Source organism: Dryobates pubescens, chromosome 30 (genome assembly GCF_014839835.1).
Source record: "Dryobates pubescens isolate bDryPub1 chromosome 30, bDryPub1.pri, whole genome shotgun sequence".
Lineage (NCBI taxonomy): Eukaryota > Metazoa > Chordata > Aves > Piciformes > Picidae > Dryobates > Dryobates pubescens.
Window position 1 is genome coordinate 7,022,185 of NC_071641.1, and position 24,863 is coordinate 7,047,047.

At 54.0% G+C, this 24,863-nt stretch overlaps 1 protein-coding gene across 2 annotated transcripts in view; it reads right to left on the reverse strand.

Annotated features, from left to right (window-relative positions):
- Positions 1-24,863, reverse strand: part of STK32C (serine/threonine kinase 32C) — an 86,284-nt gene that overhangs the window by 17,912 nt on the left and 43,509 nt on the right. The window contains exon 2 of one of the 2 annotated variants that reach the window (XM_009906584.2): positions 17,420-17,475. The exons of the other annotated variant lie outside the window; for it this stretch is intronic. Coding sequence (XP_009904886.2) covers positions 17,420-17,475 — 56 coding nt within the window. The remainder of the gene's footprint in view (positions 1-17,419; positions 17,476-24,863) is intronic. 2 annotated transcript variants of the gene reach the window in all.

A 24,863-nucleotide genomic window follows, 5' to 3' on the forward strand; every position in this document is an offset into this window, starting at 1 on the left:
CCTTGGTTCCCAGCTGGTTCCCAGCTACTGCCTTGTCACAACCCACAGAAAAAAGCTCCTCCTCCAAAGTCCCAAACCCGTGTGAGCCATGGGTAGTGTCAGGTGTGAACTGCTGACAGCCTCCACTCAAAATCACAGAATTGTCAGGGTTGGAAGGGGCCTCAAGCATCATCTGGTTCCAAACCTCCTGCCACAGGCAGGGATACCTCACACTACAGCAGGTTGCTCACAGCCACATCCAGCCTGGCTGCACAAACCTCCAGGCACGAGGCTTCCACCACCTCCCTGGGCAACCTGTGCCAGGCTCTCACCACCCTCATGGGGAAGAACTTCTTCCTAACAGCCAATCTAAACCTCCCCTCCTCTAGCTTGGATCCATTCCCCCTTATTGCTATCACTCCCTGACACCAGGAGTCCCTCCCCAGCTTTCTTGTAGCCCCCTTCAGATACTGGAAGGCCACAATGAGGTCTCCTCAGAGCCTTCTCTTCTCCAGACTGAACAGCCCCAACTCCTTCAGTCTGCCCTCATAGGAGAGGTGCTCCAGCCCTCTGCTCATCCTTGTGGCCCTTCTCTGGACACCTTCCAGCACTTCCAGATCCTTTCTGTACTAGGGGCTCCAGAACTGGATGCAGTACTCCAGGTGGGGTCTCACCAGAGCAGAGTAGAGGGAGAGAATCACCTCCCTTGCCCTGCTGGCCACACTTCTCTTGCTGCAGCCCAGGATACAGTTGGCTTTCTGGGCTGCAAGTGTGCACAGCATCACAGAATGGTGGGGGTTGGAAGGGACCTCCAGAGACCATCAAAAGTCCAACCCTAGTTGGAAGAAGCCTCCAAGATCATCAACTCCAAGCATTGATCAAGCACCACTAAACCATGGCCCTCAACATCTCCACAGCTTTGAAACCCCTCCAGGGATGGGCACTCCACCACTGCCTGGGACAGGGCTGTGCTAAGAGCCCCAACAGCCAAGACCCACCTGCCCCCCAGGGAGATTGTGCCACCATGGCTGGTGGCAAAGCCCTGGGAGCAGGCCTGCAGCTGCACACAACCTACCCATGTCGTGTCCTGCCCAGCTCAGCAGGGGCACCTCAGTCTCACAGTGTCAGGTCCACACTTTGAAAGGACCCAGAAGCTTCCCTGCTTGATGAGGCAGCTTGTTGGAGCAGAGCTCTGCTCTGGGAACAGCTTGACAGCAGTGTCTCTGGCACTGCTCCTCCCAGCTATTCTCTGCAGCACACAAAGGCCCCTTCACAAGAATGGGACATCTGCAGCGCTGCTGCCAGCGCCAAGCAGCACAGCAATCTTCTGAAGGAGGCCACCTTGCTGAATACAAACACCTGGGGGGTGCTGCTGGCCCCCATGGCTGTGCTCTTCGACCTCTCCTTGCCTCTCCAGCAACCTCCCTGCCTTTGGATGCTCACCCAGGGGCTTGTGGCTCCCCAAACAACAGACACTCTCACATCCCTGCTCCCAGGCTGGACCAGGGGACATGCCAGAGCCCAGACTGGGGACACATGCTGCAAACAGGTGCCTGCTGCTGCTACTCTGCTGTTCCCCCACATCTGGAGAAGCTCTCCCTGTGAACACCATAGAATCCTAGCAGTGTTTGGCTTGGAGAAGACCTCTCAGATCATTGAGTCCAACTGTCAACCCAGCACCACTGTGGCCATTCAAACACGTCTCTAACCCTAACCCCATGAACTCATGAGGCTCAACAAGGTCAAGTGTGAGGTCCTGCACCTGAGCTGGAGCAAACCCCTGGTAGCAACACAGGCTGGGGGATGAAGGGCTGGAGAACAGCCCTGAGGAGAAGGACTTGGGAGATGCTGGTGGATGAAAAGCTGGAGGTGAGCTGGCACTGTGAGCACACAGCCCAGGCATAGCCATGTCCAGGGCTGACCCCAGCAGTGTGGGCAGCAGGTGGGGGAAGGGGATTTTCCCCCTCTGCTCTGCTGAGACCCCACCTGCAGTGCTGGGGCCAGCTCTGGAGTCTCAGCACAGACATGGAGCTGTTGGAGCAGGGCCAGAGGAGGCCACAGCAATGATGGGAGGGCTGGAAGCCCTCTGCTGGGAGATTTGGGGTTGTTCAGCCTGCAGGAGAGAAGGCTCCAGGGAGACTTTCTGGTGGCTTTTCAGTGCTTCAAGGTGATGAGCTGAAATCTGGGGACAGACTTTTGAGCAGGGCCTGCTGTGACAGGACATGGGGTGATGGTTTGAACTGAAAGAAGGACATTCAGACCAGACAGAAGGAAGAAATGTTTGGCTCTGAGGGTGGTAAGAGCCTGTCCCAGGTTGCTCAGAGAGGTGGGAGATGCCCCAGCCCTGGAACCATTGCAGGTCAGGTTGGTTGGGTCTCTCAACAACCTGCTCTGGTTGCAGATGACCCTGCTGAGTGCAGAGGGTTGGACTGGATGAGCTTTAGAGGTTCCTTCCCAGCCAAACCAGTGTGTGATTCTGTGCTCTTTGTGCTCCTGATGGGCACAGCAGCAGGCACACCAACTCTGTATGGCCAATCTTCAGCCTTCATGGAGGGGTCCATGCTGTGCACATGCACAGGGCTGCACTAGGGCATGGGTACCTGGCCTCCAGACACACTGGCACTGAAGCAGCTGTTCAGCAGTTAATGGTTTCAACCTGCTGGGACCTCTTTAGAGCTCCATCTCTAAGAAGAACAACAAGTGTTTCAAGATGCAAAGGTCAGAACCAGAATCTCTCTACTCAGGTACAAAGCAAATTAGAAGGTGTAAAGTTCATAGAGTCATAGAATGGTTTGGGTTGGCAGTGACCTTGAAGATCACCCAGTTCCAACCCCCCCTGTCATGGGTAGGGACACCTTCTACAAGACCAGATTGCTCAAGGCCTCATCCAATCTGGCCAAGAACACCTCCAGGGAGAGGGCATCCATACCCTCCCTGGGCAACCTCTTGGTTGCAGTAAGTTAACTCTGCTCCAGCACAACCAGGACAACTGCCACCCCCAGGAGCCAGCTCATCTCAAGGTTACAGCTCAGTAGATCTGTCCTCACACCTTCAAGAGCAGATTTCTGTTCCAAACACCTTGCCACCTCTCACTCCTTGAGGTGTTTTTCATGGAGCCTTGAGACCTTCCCTCTGAGAAGCAGACCTGCAGCCCTCCTCGAAGCTCAGCAGACATTCAGGGATTGGTATCAGCTACAAACATGGCCCAGGAAAGTAAAACACATCCCACAGGTACAGCTGGGAGTGTGCTCAAAACACATCCCAAACTAGGCTTGCACATGAACAGAATGAACCTCATTTCTGTCTTGCTGTTGACACAAATGGCACAGGACCAGCCCACTGAAACCATGTCAGCAGAAGCTCTCCTGATCAGCACCTGCACACTGTAAGAAGGGAGCTGAGCTCTTCTAGCTGCTGTCTATCATGGAGTATATCTGATGGCTGGAGCATCTCTGTGAGGAGGAAAGGCTGAGAGCCCTGGGGCTGTTGAGCCTGCAGAAGAGCAGCCTGAGAGGGGATCTGATCAATGCTCAGCAAGAGACAAAGGACCGGTGGGGGAAGAGGATGAGGCCAGACTCTTGTCAGTGGTGCCCAGTGACAGGACAAGGGGCAGCAGTGGGCACAAGCTGGAACCCAGGAGGTTCCACCTGACCATCAGCAGAAAGTTCTTTGGTGTGAGGGTGCTGGAGCCCTGGAGCAGGCTGCCCAGAGAGGTTGTGGAGTCTCCTTCTCTGGAGAGAGTCCAACCCCACCTAGCCATGGTGATCCTGGGCAAGCTGCTGTGGGTGCCCCTGCTTTAGCAGGGGGTTGGACTGGATGATCTCCAGAGGTTTCATCCAACCCCTGCCATGCTGGGAGTTTGTGAATTGTCCTACATGAACCCCTGAGAAGAGGATGCAGAAGGTTGCCTCCATGCTCTGGATCCTCTGCTTCAAAGAGGGACTGGTGGTTCAGATGAAGGGCTTCCTTTCAGTGTCACACGGGGAAAGCAGCATCTCCTCGGACATGAAGCAGAGGCTTCTCTAATTGAGTTTTGGATATGGGTGATGATTTGACTTGCAGCTCAAAGGAAAAAAAGACCTTCCAGGCCTCTGCACCTCTTGAGAATCATTCACCCAAGTCAATGAGGGGAAACAAAAGAAGGGACGGCACATAATGAGACCACCAGGCAGGTGGTTAATTGCCCTGCTGAGGAAAAAAGGCAGAGGAGAGCTGAGAGCCTCAGGGTGCAGCACAGGGACCTCTGCAGCCAGCACAGGGTGGGCAACATCCCTTAACCATCTGAGGGGTGGCCAACCACTACCTGAAAGGAGCCTACAAGGAAGCTGGGAAGGGACTTTTGACAAGGGCTTGTTGTGATAGAATGGGATGGAATGGAATGGGATGGGATGGGATGGAATGGAATGGAATAGGATAGGGTAGGGTATGATAGGATAGGATAGGATGGAATAGAATAGGATAGAATAGGATAGGATAGGATGGAATAGGATAGGATAGGATAGGATGGAATAGGATAGAATAGAATAGGATAGGATAGGATGGAATAGGATAGGATAGGATAGGATGGAATAGGATAGAATAGAATAGGATAGGATAGGATGGAATAGGATAGGATAGGATAGGATGGAATAGGATAGGATAGGATAGGATAGGATAGGATAGGATAGGATAGGATAGGATAGGATAGGATAGGATAGGATGGAATAGGATAGGATAGGATAGGATAGGATAGGATAGGATAGGATAGGATAGGATAGGATAGAATAGACCAGACCAGACCAGGTTGGAAGAGACCATCAAGATCATCATGCCCAACCTATCATCCAACACCACCTAATCAACTAAACCATGGCACCAAGCAATGAGGGGCAGTGGCTTTGAGCTAATAAGAGGGGAGGTTTAGAGTGGAGCTTAGGAAGAAATTCTTTATAGTGAAGGTGGTGAGACACTGGAAGGGGTTGCCCAGGGAGGCTGGGGATGCCCCCTCCCTGGGGGTGGCTTGGATGAGGCCTTGAGCAACCTGGGCTAGTGGGAGGTGTCCCTGCCCATGGGCAGGGGGGGTTGGAACTGGATGATCTTTCAGGTCCCTTCCAACCCAAACCATTCTGTGAATCTTTTAACCTGTGGACTCCATCCCTTGCTGAACAGCACCTGAGAGCATGGAGGCTGTGAGGGGTGGCCTGGTGTCATGGCAGCACGTGAGGAACACGGACAAGACACACGTTCCGCTCCACACTGCCCCTTCTTCAGAGCAAATTATAGCACAGACTTGACAAAAGCATTTTTAGCTCAGCAGCAGTAAGGCAGCACAACAACCCCACTGCAGCCCTGAGAGGGAACAAGAGAACAGAAGGATCCTTGGTGGGGTTTGGACAGAAATAGCAACCGGAGGTGAGAGTGAGAAGCAGAGACACAAAAGACTCCCGTTTAATAAATACTGCTCCTGCCCTTTCTTCTCCTTCTTTTAAACACCCCCAATAGCTCCCTGGGAGGAGGTTGGAGCCAGCTGGGGCTTGGTTTCCCCTCCCAAGGAACAAGCACCATGACAAGAGGAAATGGCCTCAGGTTGCCCCAAGGGGAGGTTTAGATTGGGCAAGAGGAAAAAATGTCTTCCCCCAGAGGGTTGTCAAGGCTTGGCCCAGGCAGGGCTGGAGTCCCCATCTCTGGGGGGGGTTTCAAAGCTGTGGAGCTGTGGTGCTGAAGGACATAGTTTGGTGTGACCTGGCAGTGCTGGGTTAACTCAATCACTGAATGCATTGGGTTGGAAGGGACCCTCGAAGGTCAGCTTGTCCAACACCCCTGCAGTGAGCAGGGACACCTTCACCTAGATCAGGTTGCTTAGGGCCCCATCAAGTGTGGCCTTGAATGTCTTCAGGGATGGGGCCTCCACCACAGCTCTATCACCTTTCATAGATTCATAGAGTGGTTTGGGTTGGAAGGGAGCTTGAAGATCAAGATGGACCTGATGACCTTAAAGGTCTTCTCCAACTGAAATGGTTCTGTGAGTCTCTGTTTCTGTGCTGGTGCTTCCTCCCTTTGTGGCTGTATAGGTACATACACACAGGGGGGGACACATCTCTGCCTACCTACCCTGGCTCTCCAAGTAGAACCCAGTTCCACAGGGCAGGATAACACCAATTAAAACCCTGGTTGACTTCTCAGAGTCAATCCTGCAACTGGAAAGCAGCATCTCTTGATGCATCACTTCTCAGGGACCACTTGGGATGTGGGTGCCAGCATGGGGGCAGGGACCATGGAGCAAGGTGCAGAGGGACATGGGAAAAGGTGCTCAGAAACTGATGCAGAGGGTGACCAAAGTCTGAAGCCATGGCACACAGACAGAAATGAGGTGGCAATGGTACCTGCAGCCTCAGCTGCCGGTGTGCAGCTCGGAGCTGCCAGATGCTGGGTGATACGGTGCTCACGAGAGGGAGGAGATTCCATCCCAAACAGAAGTCACCAGAGATGCACTGTCATGGTCTCCTCAGCCTTCTAACATGAAGACCCAATGCTCTACACAGCATTACCAATCCCCCTCTAAAGGTCTATCCCACAACAAGGACTGTTTGCACATCCTCTTTTTCGCCTGTCTCCAGAATCCATCAGCGTGGTTCACCTAGCACTGGATGGGGGTGGGGGGAGAACCTCCCTCCACCTGCTGGCCACAAGCTCTGAATGCTCTGCAGTTTCCAAGCAGTGCAGAGACACTTCAAGAGGAGTCAGGAACTTCAGGCTTCCCTGAAGGCTGACCCAGCCCTCAAGCAGAAATAGACCATGTGAAGATGAGGAGAAGGTCTCTTTCTGCAGACATGACTGTGCTGTGGTGCTGCAGACAGCAACAGGATGGGCACACCCCAGAATACTCTGGGTAAGTCCAGACAAACATTCACCTTAATCATAGAATGGGTTGGGTTGGAAGGGACCTTAAAGATCATCTAGTTCCAACCCCCTGCCATGGGCAGGGGCACCTTCCACTGGACCAGGTTGCTCAAGGCCTCATTCAACCTGGCCTTGAACTAATAAGCCATTACAGGAGGGCTTGGAGAACATCTGCTGTATCATGCTGATATAATTTCATGAGCAGAGGACACTGTTCCTGATCATTTATGACATTAAGTGGTTTGTAATTGGATTGTGCCACCATGAGCACTACCAGAACATCCCAAACTCATAAGCTGCAGCTTCTAAGGGCCTGTAGATGATGCTGATGTCCAGCAAAGCCTGGATGTTATCCTCTCCAAAGCCTGCATCATCCCAAGCTCTTGATTCAATTAAGCAGCTTGTGGGGGAGTGCTGGATGATGGCTTGTCAGGACACAAACCAGATCTATAGGCTGGGCAGAGAGAAGCCACTGAGGAAGGCATCATTACCAGCAGCAAAGATTGGCCTTTTTTTCACTTCAAAAGTGAGACTTTGCTGCTGCCAACCCTGTGGGGCCAGCACTCTGGTGTGGCACAGAGGGCAGGCAGACACCACAGCCACCACAGCCAAGGTGGAGCCTTTTGAATAGCTGACAGCTGAGCACAGCTGGAAGGGCCTTTGTCTAAGGGCAGCACTAGGGGAACACTCATCAGATTGCCAGTGATCAGTCCAGCCAAGTGCCAACATATTCTGCTCCTTGTCCTCAGGGGTGGGCTACAGTGGATGAAACCCAGTGATGCCTTCAAGTTGAGTTTTTTCTTAGCCATGTCACCCAACCCAGCTCTGCCCTCTCCTTCTCTCACTGGTTTTCTTCTGAGAGTCCCTGAGACCCCTGCAGAACCTGGAGATCTCCCATGGAATCACACAATTGTTTAGGCTGGAAGACACCTCGAGGCTCACTGAGTTAACCCAGCACTGCCAGGTCACCTCAGCACCACATCCCCACAGCTTTCAAACCCCTCCAGGGATGGGGACTCCACCACTGCCCTGTGCAGTCTGGGCCAGGCCTTGACAACCCTTCTGGAGAAGAAATTGTTCCTCATATCCAACCTAAACTTCCCCTGGGCAACTTGAGGCCATTTCCTCTCTCTCATCCTACCACTTGTTCCTTGGAGGATGAGACCAGCCCCACCTGGCTCCAACCTCCTCTCCTCAGAGACCCTTAGCTCTCCATCTTCTCAACCCATCATTAGGGTTGACCCTTCTGCCAGTGTTGGATTGGGAGACCCCTGCCACTCAACCGACAGTGGATGACAACCTCATGAGGTTCAGCAGGGTCCTGCATCTGGGTCAGGGCAACCCCAAGCACCAGTACAGGTTGGGCAGGGACTGGCTTGAGAGCAGCCATGAAGAAAGGGACCTGGGGGTGCTGGTGGATGAGAAGTTCAGCAGTGTGCACTTGCAGCCCAGAAAGCCAATCACATGCTGGGCTGCTGCAAGAGAAGTGTGGCCAGCAGGGCAAGGGAGATGACTCTCCCTCTCTACTCTACTCTACTCTACTCTACTCTAACTCTACTCTACTCTACTCTGGTGAGCCCCCACCTGGAATACTGCATCCAGTTTTGGAGCCCCTTGTACAGGAAGGATCTGGAGGTGCTGGAAGGTGTCCAGAGAAGGGCCACGAGGATGAGCAGAGGGCTGGAGCTGCTCTGCTATGGAGACAGACTGAGGGAGTTGGGGTTGTTCAGTCTGGAGAAGAGAAGGCTCTGAGGAGACCTTCTTGTGGCCTTCCAGGATCTGAAGGGGGCTACAAGAAAGCTGGGGAGAGGCTTTTTAGGGTGTCAGGGAGTGACAGGACTGGGGGGGATGGAACAAAACTAGGAATGGGTAGATTCAGATTGGATGTTAGGAAGAAGTTCCTCCCCATGAGGGTGGTGAGAGCCTGGCACAGGCTGCCCAGGGAGGTGGTGGAAGCCTCATCCCTGGAGGTTTTTAAGTCCAGGCTGGATGTGGCTCTGAGCAACCTGCTGTAGTGTGAGGTGTCCCTGCCCATGGCAGGGGGGTTGGAACTGGATGATGCTTGAGGTCCCTTCCAACCTTGACAATTCCATGATTCTATGTCATCCCACAAAAAGGTCTTGCTAAACAAAGCCCTAGAAAGGAGATAGCATCTGGGGCTTGGGTGGGTGGTGTTGGTGGTGTGTGGATCTTCTGCTAGAATTTCCTTCTGCAAGCCTCTCCCTGCTGAGAGGAGCTGGAGCAGCAAACAGCTCCTGGAGGGGCCTGGCTGGGAGCAGGGCGATGCACGCCAGAGAAGATTTCTGCTGACACAAGGTGCAGCCAGCTCCAGGGCATGGCTGGGCAGAAGCAGCCTGGTGGTTCACCTCAGGACACTGCTGGGGCTCGCAGACTGAGCGGAGCCCTGCAGGGCTGCCGAGCGCAGGCGCCCGCCCCGCCAGCCACCCCGGCTCTATCGATCGCGTCTGCCACAGCCGCCCCGGGCTCCTCTGCACGCAGGCTTCACCAGCCTCCAGGCTTCACCAGCCTCCAGGCTTCTCCTGCAGCACCTTCTGCCACCTCTCCTCTGACAGCCACCAGCTGCTGGGCAAGCTGTGAAGCCACAGCAGTTCACTGACTCGCAGATTGCACGGGGTTGGAAGGGGCCCTCAGAGGTGCTTCCAACCCCTGCGCTCCTGCGCCGCTTTCCTGCCCGCAGCCTCTCAGCTGCCGGTGTGAACCAGTCCCACCTCCCGTCCCACACCAGCATGACTCATCCACGAGGGATGGTGGGGGCTGAAAGAAGCCCCAGGCAGCTCCTAATGCAAATGTCAGAAGGCCCTGGATGTACAACAATAGCCAAACAGCTCTTCCTAAAGACCACTGTCTTCTGAAGTCTGAGCCTTCAGGAGCCCTACAGAGGTCCCCCCAGCAGGGGTGCACGGTGTCCCAGGCCTCCTTCCAGAGGAAGCCACTGCTCACTTGAGATCTTCTGCTCTGTAATTTCACTGCTGCTGGCCCCACACCCCAAGATCTGGCCAGTGAGGTAGTCCTGGGCCACACCATCGCTTCAGCTCTTCACCCTTTGCCTTTCTCTCTCCCTTGGCTTTTACTGGTGACACCCCAACGGCTCAGCAACGGCCAAGAGTGGGAAACATCACCACCACCTTCCTGCCAGGAGGTTGTATCAGAGCAGTGATCACCATCCTCATGCACCATGCTTTCCCATGCACCCACTCTTGCTCACTCCCAGAAGGTGGCTCTGGGACTTTGGTGCTCCAGCACTGAGGGGCACCCCTCACCTGGCTGCCCCTCTCAGCTGGACAGATGGGCAGAGTCCAAGGGCATGAGACTGAACACATCCAAGTGCCAGGTTCTACACATTGGCCACAACAACCCCATGCAGAGCTACAGGCTGGGGGCAGAGTGGCTGGAGAGCAGCCAGGCAGAGAGGGACCTGGGGGTACTGGTTGAGAGTAGGCTGAACATGAGCCTGCAGTGTGCCCAGGTGGCCAAGAAGACTAAGGGCATCCTGGCCATGGTTTAGTTGATTAGGTGGTGTTGGATGATAGGTTGGACTTGATGATCTTGAAGGTCTCTTCCAACCTGGTCTATGCTATGTTATGCTATGCTATGCTATGCTGTTCTATGCTATGCTATGCTGTTCTATGCTATGCTAAGCTATGCTATGCTGTTCTATGCTATGCTATGCTATGCTATGCTGTTCTATGCTATGCTGTTCTATGCTATGCTAAGCTATGCTATGCTATGCTAAGCTATGCTATGCTAAGCTATGCTATGCTATTCTAAACCACACTGCCCTTTCAAAACCCAAACCCACCGAGCAGCCTGGTCGGGTGGGAGGTGTCCCTGCCCATAGCAAGGGGGTTGGAGCTAGATGATCTCCAAGGTCCCTTCCAACCCAAACCACTCTGGGAATCTATGAATATTGTCACCTCCAGAAGACAGAGCAGGTCCTCCTGGTGCCTCCTCAGTGCCAGGGCTGGGGCCCTCACTAGCATGTGAATGAGTGATGTGGCCAAGCTCCATCAGGCACATGTCTGGAGACCCTGCCTGCAGCTCTGCCCAAGCCTTCAAGCCAGCTGCAGAACAGCTAAGGGAAACACAAGGGCCAAAGCTGTCTGTGCTGTTCCTGTATCAAAGGATTCTCTTCCCAGCTTTTCTTTGGGGGGAAAAAAAAATCCAACATTTATAAAGCTGGGAGGGGGAAAAGAAAAAGAGGAAAAGAGGAAGGCTGAAGCTTGTGTGGGTATCAAAGAGGGCTGCAGCTGAGAATAGACTCTGAGGGAATTTTATTTACGGTGTAGCTCCTGCGTGGGCAGCTCTGACCTTTAGAAGATGGATTAAAGCTTTCCCAGTCCCAGCTTCAGGCTGTGTGAAGAATTAAAGCAACAAAGCCCCCAAGTTAAAGGGCTGCTGCAAAGCAAGCCACGCTCCGAGCCAGCTACCTCTTCACAACCGGCTGAGCTCCCCTCAGTCTTTGCAGGCCCTGTTAAAACTTCACAAATCACTCAAAAGAAAGAAGAGGGGGAAAAAAAAAAAACAACCCAAAAGACAAAGGAAAAATGCTGCTGCTGGGCTGCCTGCCCAGGCCCACCTGCCCCAAGATGTGTTTGTTCTCTCTGGGCAATTTTATTTCATGCTACTGCTGACTCCAGAGCTCAGCCCCTGGTTTAATCCCCCTTTCCAAGAGCAGGCATAGCATCATGGAATGGTTGGCTGGAAGAGAACTTTCAGATCATGGAGTCCACCCATTCTCTACCTCTACCAAGGCTGGGGCTACCCCATGTCCCCCAGCACCACAGCTCTGCCTCTTTGAAACACCTCCTGGGATGGGGATTCAGCCACCTCCCTGGGCAGCCTGGGCCAGTCTCTGAGAACCCTTTCGGGGAAGAAGTTTCTTCCAATGTCCAGACTAAACCTTCCCTGGTGCAGCTTGAGGCCATTTCCTCTGGTCCTTCCAACATGGAATGGAATGGAATGGAATGGAATGGAATGGAATGGAATGGAATAGGATAGAATAGAATAGAATTAACCAGGTTGGAAGAGACCTTCAAGATTATCACATCCAACCTATCATCCAACACCACCTAATCAACTAACCTATGGCACCAAGCACCCCATCCAGGCTCCTCCTGAACACCTCCAGTGATGGTGACTCCACCACCTCCCTGGGCAGCACATTCCAATGGGCAATCACTCTCTCTATGAAGAATTTCTTCCTAACATCCAGCCTAAACCTCCCCTGGCACAGCTTGAGACTGTGTCCTCTTGTTCTGGTGCTGGGTGGCTGGGAGAAGAGACCAGCTCCCTCCTGGCTACAACCTCACTTCAGGGAGTTGGAGACAGCAAGAAGGTCTCCCCTGAGCCTCCTCTTCTCCAGGCTAAGCAACCCCAGCTCCCTCAGCCTCTCCTCACAGGGCTGTGCTCCAAACCCCTCCCCAGCTTTGTTGCCCTTCTCTGGACACCTTTCAGCAGCTCAACATCTTTCCTACACTGAGGGGCCCAGAACTGGACACAGGACTCACCAGTAGCCTAGCCAGTGCTGAGCACAGGGGCAGAATGACTTCCCTGCTCTTGCTGGCCACACTGTTCCTGCTGCAGGCCAGGATGCCAGTGACCTTCTTGGCCACCTGGGCACACTGCTGGCTGCATGCTGGAGGACTTCAGACATGTTTTTATTTCTCCAGAGTGGCAGAGTGGAAATGATGAATCCCCATAAGTCTGTCCAGCTCTTCCTCCCTCAGGAAAAGCGGTGACAGATGATCCAAGGGTGAACAGAGTGAGAAGAGCAGGTAGTAGGAGGAACACAGGGATAATGCTCCCTCAGCTGCCTCCTGGTTCAGATGGTCAGCAGAGGTCACATTTTAAGAAGGGAGATGTCAGGATGCCAGCAGTGCAACCAACACCTGAGATTTTCAGGGTCCTGCCCTTAGGGAGGAAAGAACCCCAGGCACCAGTACAGGTGAGGGGTGACCTGCTGGGAAGCAGCTCTGTGGGGAAGGACCTGGGACTGATGAAGGACAACAAGTTCCCCTTGTGTTACAGGATCACAGGATGGTAGGGGTTGGAAGGGACCTCAGGGGATCCTCTAGTCCAACCCCCTGCCAGAGCAGGACCATAGAATCCAGCACAGGTCACACAGGAATGCATCCAGATGAGTCTTGAAAATCTCCAGAGGAGGAGACTCCACAACCTCCCTGGGCAGCCTGTTCAGTGCTCTGTGACCCTCACAGTGAGGAAGTTCCTCCTCATGCTGAGGGGGAACCTCCTGTGCAGTTTCTATCCATTGCCCCTTGTCCTATCCCAGGGTGCAACTGAGCAGAGCCTCTCCCCTCCCTCTTGACCCCCAGCCCTCAGATACTGAGAAACATTAATTAAATCCCCTCTCACTCTTCTCCTCTCCAGACATAAAAAGCCCCAGGGCTCTCAGCCCCTCCTCACAGGGCAGTGCTCCAGTCCCTCAGCCATCCTGGTGGTGTCTGCTGGTATCCAGGGGAAAAAAAAAATCACTCTTGCAGAACCTCTTTTGTTATCTGGCTCTGAAAAGCACAGATTTTCCCACCAAGCAAAACGATAGCAATGGAAAGGCTTCCTTGGGCTTTATTTTATGACGGATTGCTGGGTTTGATCTTCCTGCATGGAGGCAGAGCAAACCATGAGCTGCAGTTGTGCATTATGAAAGATCTATGGGAAAATAAAGTTATTTTTAAATCCCCTTCTTTCACCACCCTCTCCTCTTTTCCCCTTTCCCACCCCACCTGCCCCTTCTTCCCCTCAAACCCAGAGCACCTGGGCTCTGCTGGAGTCTCCTCCCACCCCAGGTGTGGCCACTTGGCCCTCCCTGCCCACTCCCCTTTTTATTCCCCACCAGGAAAGGCAGAAGCCCCTAGCTGAGCCCATCTGGGCTGGAGGATCCTCCTCTCATCTCTGGTGAGTGCCCATGGTGCACACTGGGTGGTGGTGGTGGTGACAACAAAGGCCGGGGGGCCTGGTGGCCCCCCGGTTGTTAGGGACAATATCGATTGCTACTCCAATCTCATCCACGGGTGCTGGCTGGCCTGCCCTCCTTGCTGGGGCTGAGCTCTGGGTGGTATCTTGGCTGGTTGAGGGTCTTGCCCCTGGCTCTGGGATGGGTGAAAGAATGGTACTGGTAGAGCTGTTTAGGCAGGGGAGAGGAGGGTGTACAGGGAGCAGGGGATGCTCGGGGAAGGGGGAGCAGGGTGGTGGTGGAGGAGCAGGGGCTGCTTGGGGAAGGGGGAGCAGGGTGGTGGTGGAGGAGCAGGGGCTGCTTGGGGAAGGGGGAGCAGGGTGGTGGTGGAGGAGCAGGGGCTGCTTGGGGAAGGGGGAGCAGGGTGGTGGTGGGGAGCAGGGGCTGCTTGGGGAAGGGGGAGCAGGGTGGTGGTGGGGAGCAGGATGGTAGGGGGAGCAGGGGCTGCTTGGGGAATGGGGAGAAGGGTGGCAGTAAGGGAACAGGTTTTGTTGCTGCTCCTCCTTGTTTACCTCTGCCCTAGGATAGAGCAGCCCAAGGCAGTGGTGGGGTCCCCCTTCTCTGGAGGGATTGAAAAGCCATGGAGATGTGGTGCTGAGGGACAAGGGTTTAGTGGGGACTTGGCAGTGCTGGCTTGGACCTGATGCTCTTAAAGGTCTCTTCAAACTACAACAATGTCCTCATGGCCAAGAAGGCCAATAGTCTCCTGGGGTGCATGAAGAAGAGTGTGGCCAGGTGGACAAAGGACATTCTCCTTCCCCCTCTACTCTGCCCTAGTGAGGACACATCTGGAGCCCTGGGTCCAGTTCTGGTCTCCCCAGTTCAAGAGAGATGGAGAACTACTGGAGAGAGTCCATCTGCCCCACAGGTTGCTCTTCATGGGTCCCATCACTATGGGATCCCACATCAGCAGGTCTCTCAGTGACCACAGAAGGTCCACTTGAGATGGACAAGCCCCTGGCTCCTAAGCCCCTTGCTGGAAGTGGGCAGGAAGAGCTGAAATCAACCAAGGCCACTGAATGGCGTGCAAGGCTCAGCCGAGCCTCCAGGGCTGTGGCTGCACAGTGCCTGCACACCACGAGTTGGAGGGGACTTTGCACACATGTGAAAGAGCTTTCCTCAGCACCCCAAGGAAGTGCAGCATATTGACAAAATGAGCCCCAAAGTTGGCAGATGAATCACCTCAGCCTTTTGTTGAAGTCTCTCCCCAGTTATGAGACCTGATAGACTGCTGCCTGCCAGACTTAACCTTCCTTTCATGTCCACAGAGGAGGAAGGAGGCAGCCATGAGGAGCAGCTCTCTTCAAAGGCAGAAAGGTCCTGCCCTGGGACCAGGATATTTAATTCTCCCTTTCAAGTTCTGAGCTAAACTAATTTTCCAGCAGCACCTGGTGGTGCTCAGCAGAATCAAACCTCTTGTCTCTGGGTAGCTCACATTCAGGAGTATGAATCCTCTCATGTGAGCTCAGAAACACATCAGCTGCTGCTTTTTAGTAAGATTAAGTTGCATTTGGGTCTCTGATGATGAACAGGAGTCACAAGACCCTGGGAGTTCTTGTTCTCCTGAAAGGAGGTTGGAGTGAGGTCAGTGTTGGCCTTTTCTCTCACATAACTAATAACAGGACAAGGGCAAATGGCCTCAAGCTGCACCAGGGGAGGTTTAGGTTGGAGATGAGGAACAGTTTCTTCCCTGCAAGAGTGGTCAGGCATTGGAACAGGCTGCCCAGGAAGGTGGTGGAGTCACCATCTTGGGAGGTGTTCAAGAAATGTGGAGATGTGGGACACGGTTTGGTGGTCATGGAGCTGTTGGGTAGAAGGCTGGAGGAGCACAGCCGCTGCTGAGGCACAGTATTGTACCACCACAGAACACCAGGCTGGAAGGGGGACCTTGAGGAACATCTGGTCCCACCTTTCCTGGGCAAAGCCCAGTCTAGACAAGCTGGCCCAGCACCCTGTCCAACTCAGTGTCCAGTGTGAGATTCCAGCACTCCCCTGGGGGGATGAGGTGCAAAAGGCAGGTGGCCCTGTCTCCTCCTCTACAGACTTTCAACACCCATCTGGATGCATTCCTGTGGGGTCTGCCTGAAGTGCTCCTGCTTTGGCAGGTGGGTTGGAGTTGATGACCTCTAGAGGTCCCTTGCAACCCCTGTTCTGTGATTCTATGACCCCACAGCAGAGCAGCAAGGCAATGAGGTCACCTGCAGGGCAGATCAGTGGTGTGGGGCATGCCCAGGCAGCAGCAGCAAAGGGTTCTCTACGCAGGGATGGAGCGAGAGCCAGTGACAAGGGAATGCAAAAGGAATAAACCCGGGAAATCAAGCAGCAACTGACTCCCAGAGCTCTCCAGCTCTTTGATCATCACCTCCCATGCTCTCCCACACACTTGGCAAAAGCCATTTGTTAAAAATAAACAACAAAAGCTTTCAGCAAAACTCATTGCTGAGTGGGAAAACAACCCAGGGCTTCGGAGAGCCCTCCGGCATGGCCATGCCGTGCAGCTCAGACACCCAGAGCATCCAACACCTCTCACAGATTCACAGTTGGCATTGAGCTGGAAGGGACCCTCAAAGCTCATTGTGCCCAACCCCCCAGCAGGGACACCAACTAGAGCAGGCTGCCCAGGGCCACATCAAGCCTCACCTTGAATGTCTCCAGGGATGGAGCCTCAACCACATCCCTGGGCAGCCTGTTCCAGTGTTTCACCACTCCCATTGTGAAGAACTTCCTCCTAATGTCTGATCCAAATCTCCCCTGCTCCAGTTTCAAACCATTGCCCCTCATCCTATCACCATAAACCCTTCTAAGCAGTCCCTCCCCAGCCTTCCTTCAGGTCCCCTTCAGATAGTGAAATGCTGCTCTAAGGTCTGTCTGGAGCCTTCTCTTCTCCAGGCTGAAGAACCCCAACTCTCTCATCCTGTGCTCCAGCCCCCTGATCATCTTTGTGGCCTCCTCTGGACCCACTCCAGCAGGTCCATGTCCTTCTTGTGCTGGGGGTCCCAGAGCTGGACAAAGCACTCCAAGTGAGATCTCGTCAGAGCAGAGTGGCAGAACCATTTGTCCATCTGCTGGCCATGCTGCTTTTGGTGCAGCCCAGGATGCCCTTGGCCTTCTGGGCTGCAAGTGCCCATTGCTGGCTCATGTCCAGCTTCTCACCCACCACCACCCCCAAGTCCTTCTCTGCAGGGCTGCTCTCAACCTCCTCATTCCCCAGCCTGTATTGGCTCGAGGGTTGCCCCAACCCCAGGTGCAGGACCTTGCACTTGGCCTTATTGAACCTCATGAGGGTCTGGCTTACTGTTGCCCCTCACAGCCCACAAGCCTCTCAGAAAGGAGCAGACACTGTGAAGATTTGCCACGAGCTGGTCACGGTTGTGCTGCCAGTTTCAAACACACCTGCTCCACCCAGAGTCCAGGCCATGCCCTACGGCAGTGAGGGCTTTTCCTGAGCATGGTTTTCCCTGCCTTTACCTAGCAGCCATCATCTGACAGCAGAACCCCAGCCAGTTCCAGCAAACCAGGAGGAGATAGCAGCAGGCACCCCACGAAGCAGAGGAGCAAACTCAAGCCTACCTTGCCAAAGCTGCCCTTCCCGATCGCCCGCAGGATCTGGAAGTGGTCAAAGTTCACTACAAGGTAAAGAAAAAGAGAGGTTTTAATTTGTATCACAGGCTCACAGGATGCTAGGGGCTGGAAGGGACCTCTGGAGAGCGAGTCCAACCCCCCTTGCCAGAGCAGGACCATAGAATCCAGCACAGGTCACACAGGAATGCATCCAGATGGGGCTGGAACGCCTCCAGAGAAGGAGACTCCACAACCTCTCTGGGCAGCCTGCTCCAGGGCTCTGTGACCCTCACAGTGAGGAAGTTCCTCCTCATGTTGAGGTGGAACCTCCTGTGCTGGAGCTTATATCCATTACCCCTTGTCCTATCTCAGGGTGCAACTGAGCAGAGCCTGTCCCCTCCCTCCTGACCCCCAGCCCTCAGACATGTATAAACACTTATTAAATCCCCTCTCAGTCTTCTCTCCAGACTAACCAGCCCCAGGGCGCTCAGCCTCTCCTCACAGGGCAGTGCTCCACTCCCCTAATCATCCTCATTGCCCTGACAGCCAGAGGAGAGCACTGAAGCCATGTTTGACTGACAGTGGGGAGGCCAACTCCACAGAGGAAGAGTGGGAGCAAAGAACTCCCCCTAAACACTCCGAGTCCCACTCCCAGATCTCCAATATCTGCACATCTGTTATCCCTGAGGACGAATCGAGGGCCCACGCATGCCCCTCGAGTTCCTATCGCCCTTCTGTGCTAGGCTTGTGTCCAAAACATTGTTATTGTCACTTTTGGGGGGACATTTGCTGCAGGAGAACTAGGAAAACTTTGCCAAGTGAAACTGAAAACAGAGTCTGGGCCAGCTCCTGCCACGTATCTCCCCACGCTCCCGGGCCGTTCCGTGAGCGGTGCTGAAGGGCAGATGCACCATCTACACCTCCAGGGCTCCCTGCTGCTCCCACTTCCACTCTCAGCCATCACAGTATCACTAAGGTTGGAAGAGACCTCGAGGATCATGGAGTCCAATCTATCTCCACAGACCTCATGACTAGACCATGGCACCAAGTGCCACATCCAATCCCCTCTTGAACCCCTCCAGGGACGGTGACTCCACCACCTCCCTGGGCAGCACATCCCAATGGCGAACGACTCGCTCGGTGAAGAACTTTCTCCTCACCTCCAGCCTAAACTTCCCCTGGTGCAGCTTGAGACTGTGTCCTCTTGTTCTGGTGCTGGTTGCCTGGGAGAAGAGACCAACCCCCTCCTGGCTACAACCTCCCTTCAGGTAGTTGTAGACAGCAATGATGTCCCCCCTGAGCCTCCTCTTCTCCAGGCTAAGCAACCCCAGCTCCCTCAGCCTCTCCTCACAGGGCTGTGCTCCAAACCTCTCCCCAGCCTTCTTGCCCTTCTCTGGACAGTGTCTTGATGTCCTCCTTGAACTGAGGGCCCCAGAGCTGGACACAGGGCTCAAGGTGTGGCCTAACCAATGCAGAGTCCAGGGACACAATGACCTCCCTGCCTGCTCCTGCTGGCCACACTATTCTAATGCAGGCCAGGCTGCCCTTGGCCTTCTTGGCCCCCTGGGCACACTGCTGGCTCATGTTCAGCCAGCTGTCAATCAGCACCCCCAGGTCCCTGTCTGTTTGGCAGCTCTCCAGCCACTCTGACCCCAGCCTGTAGCTCTGCATAGGGTTGCTGTGGCCATCCCTTTGTTGCTCTATGAATCCCACCCTGCAGCCAGGTATCCCAGTGCATTGTCTAATGAGCTCAGCTGCCTAAGGAAGGGTTTCCATCTGGCATCTCTGGCACATGAGATCAGCAGCCTGGTCTAGCTAAGGATCACAGAGTGGTAGGGGTTGAAAGGGACCTCTGGAGATCATTGAGTCCACCCTCCCTGCCAGGGCAGGATCACCTAAAGCAGGTTACACAGGAATGCATCTAGGTGGGCCTTGGAAGTCTCCAGGGCTGGAGACTCCACCACCTCTCTGGGTAGCCTGTTCAGTGTTTTGCTGCCCTCAAAGTTCCTCCTCATGTTTAGATGCAACTTCCACGTTCGAGTTTATGCCTACTACCTCTTGTCCTGTCACTGGGGGCCACTGAGAAGAGTCAGGCCCCATCTTCCTGACCCCCCACCCCTTAGATATTTGTAAGCATTAATAGATCCCTTTCAGCCTCCTCTTCTCTAAGCTAAGTGTCCCTGCTCACTATGGGTGGAGGGGTGTTAGATGACCTTTAAAGGACCCTTTCAACCTAAAGCATGCTATGGGTGCATGAAGGCAGGTGAGGGGCACTGGAATGAGAAGAGGATGATCTGGAGAGGCAGTTAGCAGCTGGAAATTAGGCTGGGTTTTAGTAGACAACTGCAGAAGGGAATTGGCAGCGTGGAGGGTGTGGGGTTTGTGCCACTGGCTTGGGGCTGTTATGGATTTAGGATCTGCCATCACCCTGCTCTTGACCCAAATGGAATCTCAGCAGCTTGTCAGGAATGGTGAAAATAAAAGCAGACCTGTCTAGAAGCAGGTCAGTGATGGTGATTTGAAGGCTGGGATAGGCCTGCAGGAAGAAGTGCTCAAGAAACCTGTGGCTGTGGCACCTGGGGACGTGGTTTGATGGCCATGGTGGTGTTGGGCTGCAGGTTGGACTCTCTGATCTTGGAGGTCTCTTCCAACTGAGACAATTCTGTGACTCCCCAAGGTTCTTCTGGAAACCCAAACTGTCAGCAGCACACCCCATGCTGAAAAGCAACTCAGAGCAGCAGATCCCATCCTTCTTCTGCCCCTAAAGCAGGCTCAGAGAGGACAGCCAGCTGGAAGCAGCACCTTCAAAGCAGAGCCCTTCCCCAGCAGTCAAAGCCTGCGCTGGCGAGCTGCGAGCGCTCCAGGAGGGCAGCTGTCGACAACTCTTTCTTCTCCTGTTTGGAATCGTGTGGGAAAAGGCAGTGCCTCTGAGAAAACAAACCCCAAAGTGTCATTCCCATGTCTCCATGGCTACAGCTGATCTGGAGAGCCTGCTCCAGGCAGCAGCCAAGAAACAAACCGAGATAGGAATCTTCAGCAGGCTCTCGGACCAGGCAAAGGTGTCACCCCCAATAAACTCAATGGCTCAGCAGATGAGAAGTGCAGGAGGTGCTGGGTGACCAGGCACTGGCTGCTTTGCTCAGCTCCATGATGTGCCTCAGGAATTAGTCAGCAGCCCCATTAGAGAAACACAACCCCCAGCATGTGAGGAGCCAACCATAGTAGCAGCGCCTTGCTTTCTGCACACAACACACTGGGGGTTGCTAAAAAAGGCAGCAGATCACTACAGAATCTGTGACTGCCCCCAAAATAGCAGCCCTGAACCTGCTGCAACATCTCCCAGGGCTCCAGAGACTCCACTCTCTCTGAGCTGACATCAGAATCCCAGAACTATAGAATTGTTTGGGTTGGAAAAGACTTCTAAGATGGGTGAGTTCAACCCAGCACCACCCCAGCTGTGAAGCCACGTCCCCAAGAGCCATGTCCACACGTTTCTGGAGCACCTCCCAGCATGGTGACTCCTCCACCTCCCTGGGCAACCTATTCCAGAAGGTTGTCTCTCACCCACAGCCCCAGCAGCTGCTTATCTGGGAGGACTGGCAGGAACTTGAGTCACAGCTGCTGGGGGCTGCTGGTGAAATGAGCTTTGGGTGAGCAGGAGGTGACAGCTGCTGCCTGTTCAGAAGACCAAGCTCACCACCACTGCAACTTCAGCACAGCAGAGCTTTGGCAGCTGCAGTCTGTATGGGCAGGAATGGTTCTGGTGTGAGGCTGGGCCAGAGAAGCCCATGAGGAGGCTTCTGGAAGCCCTCTGTGATGTGTAAACATGGCACAAGGACCCACCAGAAGGCTTCTGGAAGCCCTCTGTGATGTACAAACATGGCACAAGGACCCCAAGAAGGCTTCTGGAAGCCTTCTGTGATATACAAACATGGCACAAGGACTCCAAGAAGGCTTCTGGAAGCCCTCTGTGATGTACAAACATGGCACAAGGACCCCAAGAAGGCTTCTGGAAGCCCTCTGTGATGTACAAACATGGCACAAGGACTCCAAGAAGGCTTCTGGAAGCCTTCTGTGATGTACAAACATGGCACAAGGACTCCAAGAAGGCTTCTGGAAGCCCTCTGTGATGTACAAACATGGCACAAGGACCCCAAGAAGGCTTCTGGAAGCCCTCTGTGATAAAAGAACATTGCACAAAGACCCTGGCTGGTGGTGGCAACACAACCCTGCCCTGTTGGTCACACCACAACTCAATGCCATCTGCTGTGCTGGAACACCCCAATGGGTATTTTGTTAGCTCCCATCAACTGCTCATTATCAATATAGCACCTTCCTGTAAGTGGAACTGCCAGACACCAGATGTTGGTGTTCCCCAGGAGAGATGTGCCTCCTCCTGATGCTCCCCAGCACCCAGTGACAAACTATGAACCACCAATAGACCAATACCATGCCCTGGATCTGCCCAGCACAGAGTGGATTTGTTCTTCATCCCCAGAAAGGTGTGCCAAGCAGGATGGCTCAGGCCCCTCAGTTTAAGAAGGTCATTGAGACTCTTGAATGTGTCCAGAGAAGGGCAATGAGGCTGGGGAGAGGCTTTGAGCACAGCCCTGTGGGGAGAGGCTGAGGGAGCTGGGGTTGCTTAGCCTGGAGAAGAGGAGGCTCAGGGGAGACCTTCTTGCTCTCTACAACTCCCTGAAGGGAGGTTGTAGCCAGGAGGAGGTTGGTTTCTTCTCTCAAGCAACCAGCACCAGAACAAGAGGACACAGTCTCAAACTGTGCCAGGGGAAGTTTAGGCTGGAGGTGAGGAGAAAGTTCTTCCCAGAGAGAGTTGTTAGCCATTGGGATGTGCTGCCCAGGGAGGTGGTGGAGTCCCCATCCCTGGAGGTGTTCAAGAGGGGACTGGACGTGGCACTTGGTGCCATGGTTTAGTCCTGAGGTCTGTGGTGCCAGGTTGGACTCGATGATCTTTGAGGTCTCTTCCAACCTTGGTGATTCTGTGGCTCTCACATGCCCGTTGGACCTCACCAAACCTCACAGAGCCCAGCCCAGCCCACCCCACAAGAGAGTGCCAGGTGCTGCCTGGGTCCCCAGCTCCTGTTTGCCAGTGAAACAAAGAGAAGGAAGCAAAGGTTTCTCTGCTAAAATTGAGGCTCCATGGGAGGTGGGAAAAAAACCCCCACCCAAATCCTGTCTCTCCTATCTCAACATTATGAATGTGCTCATTATTTTTGATGTTCAGCCTGCATTTCACACAGCATCCCAGCAAGGTGGGGTTGGAAGGGACTGCTGGAGATCATCCAGTCCAACCCCCCTGCTAAAGCAGGGCACCCACAGCAGCTTGCCCAGGGTCACCATGGCCAGCTGGGGTTGGAATCTCTCCAGAGGAGGAGACTCCACAACCTCTCTGGGCAGCCTGCACCAGGGCTCCTGCACCCTCACACCAAACAAGTTTCTCCTCATCTTCAGGTGGAAAACATTTATTCACAAGCCATGCAAAAGTATGGGGAGATAAAGGTACCACAAAACCTCAGACACACAGTGCACAGCCAGCCAGGTTTCTATGTCAGACCCTGGTATTATACTAATCATAGAATGGTTTGGATTTGAAGGGACCTTGAAGATCATCCACTTCCAACCCTCCTGCCCACAGGCAGAAGCACCTTCCACTAGACCAGGCTGCTCAGTGCCCCATCCAAGCTGGTCTTGAACACCTCCAAGGAGGGGGGCATCCACAACCTCCCTGGGCAACCTGTTCCAGTGTCTCTGCACCCTCACTGTAAAGAGCTTCTTCCTAATCTCAGTCTAAACCTCCTCTCTTCCATCTCAAAGCCATTGCCCCTAATCCCATCACTAGAAGCCCTGTAAAAAGCTCCTCCCCAGCTTTCTTGGAGCCCCTTTCAGGTACTGGTTAGCCTGGTCTAAGTGGAGCCAATCTCTCCCCTTCTGCCACTGCACTTCTGCATGCTGACACAATCAACAGCGTTTCTCTACCCGTGACATTGCCACAATGGCTTTGGAGGGAAGCACCACAGGAGCTGATGTAGAAACATGAAGACATGGCCACAGGAACCACAGGTCTGCTGCCACAAAACACCACCACTTTCATCCCCCATTAAGGAGAGGCACAGCTGAGACTTAAAAGCCACCACTCAGATGGGTTCCAGCCAGAAAGGCCAAGTTCCATCCTTGCAGACTGCAGGATCACTGAATTGTTTCAGTTGGAAGAGACCTCTCAGGTCATGAAGTCCAACCATCACCCTAAGACCACTATGGCCATTAAACCATGTCCACAGATTTCTTGGAACAGCTGAAGTTCCTTCTGAACCATGAAGCAGGGATGGACACAGAGAGGGGCCAGGCTGTACCAGGGTGCCCCCAAACGTGGCACAGGCATGGCCCCAGGGAAAATGGTGGTGGAAGTCTGAGGGTGAGAAGGAACCCCAGTAGGATTAACAGGTATCAGGATTAGGAGAGTTAGAGTTCTGGGATGGGGCAGAGCAGGGAGGTACTGAGAGAAGCTGTGAGGGAAGGGTAGGTGCAAACAGAGACCTCCAAAACCTTCCAAAGAAACAGTGAGCCTCCTGAGGAGAGAGAGAGACGACAGGGAGGACTCAGAATGAAGAGCTTTCAAACTGGAGGATGAAGCCAGGGAACTGAAAAGAGCATAGAGTCACAGGGTTGTTCTAGTTAGAAGAGCTCTTTCTGATCATCATGTCCAGCTCTCACCCCAGCACTGCCAGGGCACCACTAAACCACAGCCCTCAGCACCACACCTTTGAAACCCCCCCAGGGATGGGGACTCCACCACTGCCCTGGGCAGCCTGGGCCAGGCCTTCACAACCCTTGAGTAGGGAGAAACTGTTCCTCATGTCCAACCCAAAGCTCCTCTGGGGCAAGTTGAGACCATTTTCTCTCATCTTTATTGCTTGCTCCTTGTGAGAAGAGCCTGACCCCCACCTCACCATCACAGGAGGATCAGGATGGAGATTGGTGATTAGCAAGCAACCCAGGGGGAAAAGCAGAGGTATTTGTTGGAGAGGGGGAAGAAGGAGCAATGAGGAATGCCATCAGCAGTCCTCCTCAGCCTGAAAGCCATTTTGCTGTCAGTGGCAGGCTCCACCGGGCGCAGGAATCCACCCCTCTCCTTCCCATCCCTGGCAAAAGCAGGAGCAGCACGTTTGGCGCCTCAGGCTGATCTGTTCTGCCTGTTCCCATCCACCCAGAAGATTACATGGGTGGGAACAATAGAAACACAGCAGGAGATGACTGCCAGGGACCTGCAGTGAGCATTAACTGCCCAGGAAGCCGGGGAGTGCTGGTGGATAATGACAGAAATTAGAGGAGCAGTCCCAGCCCAGGGCTATAATGAGCCCCTGTGGAAGCCAAGAGTTCCAACACTCCGCTGGGAAGCAGCACTGCAGTTGTGTAAAAGCAGGGAGTTACTGGGTGA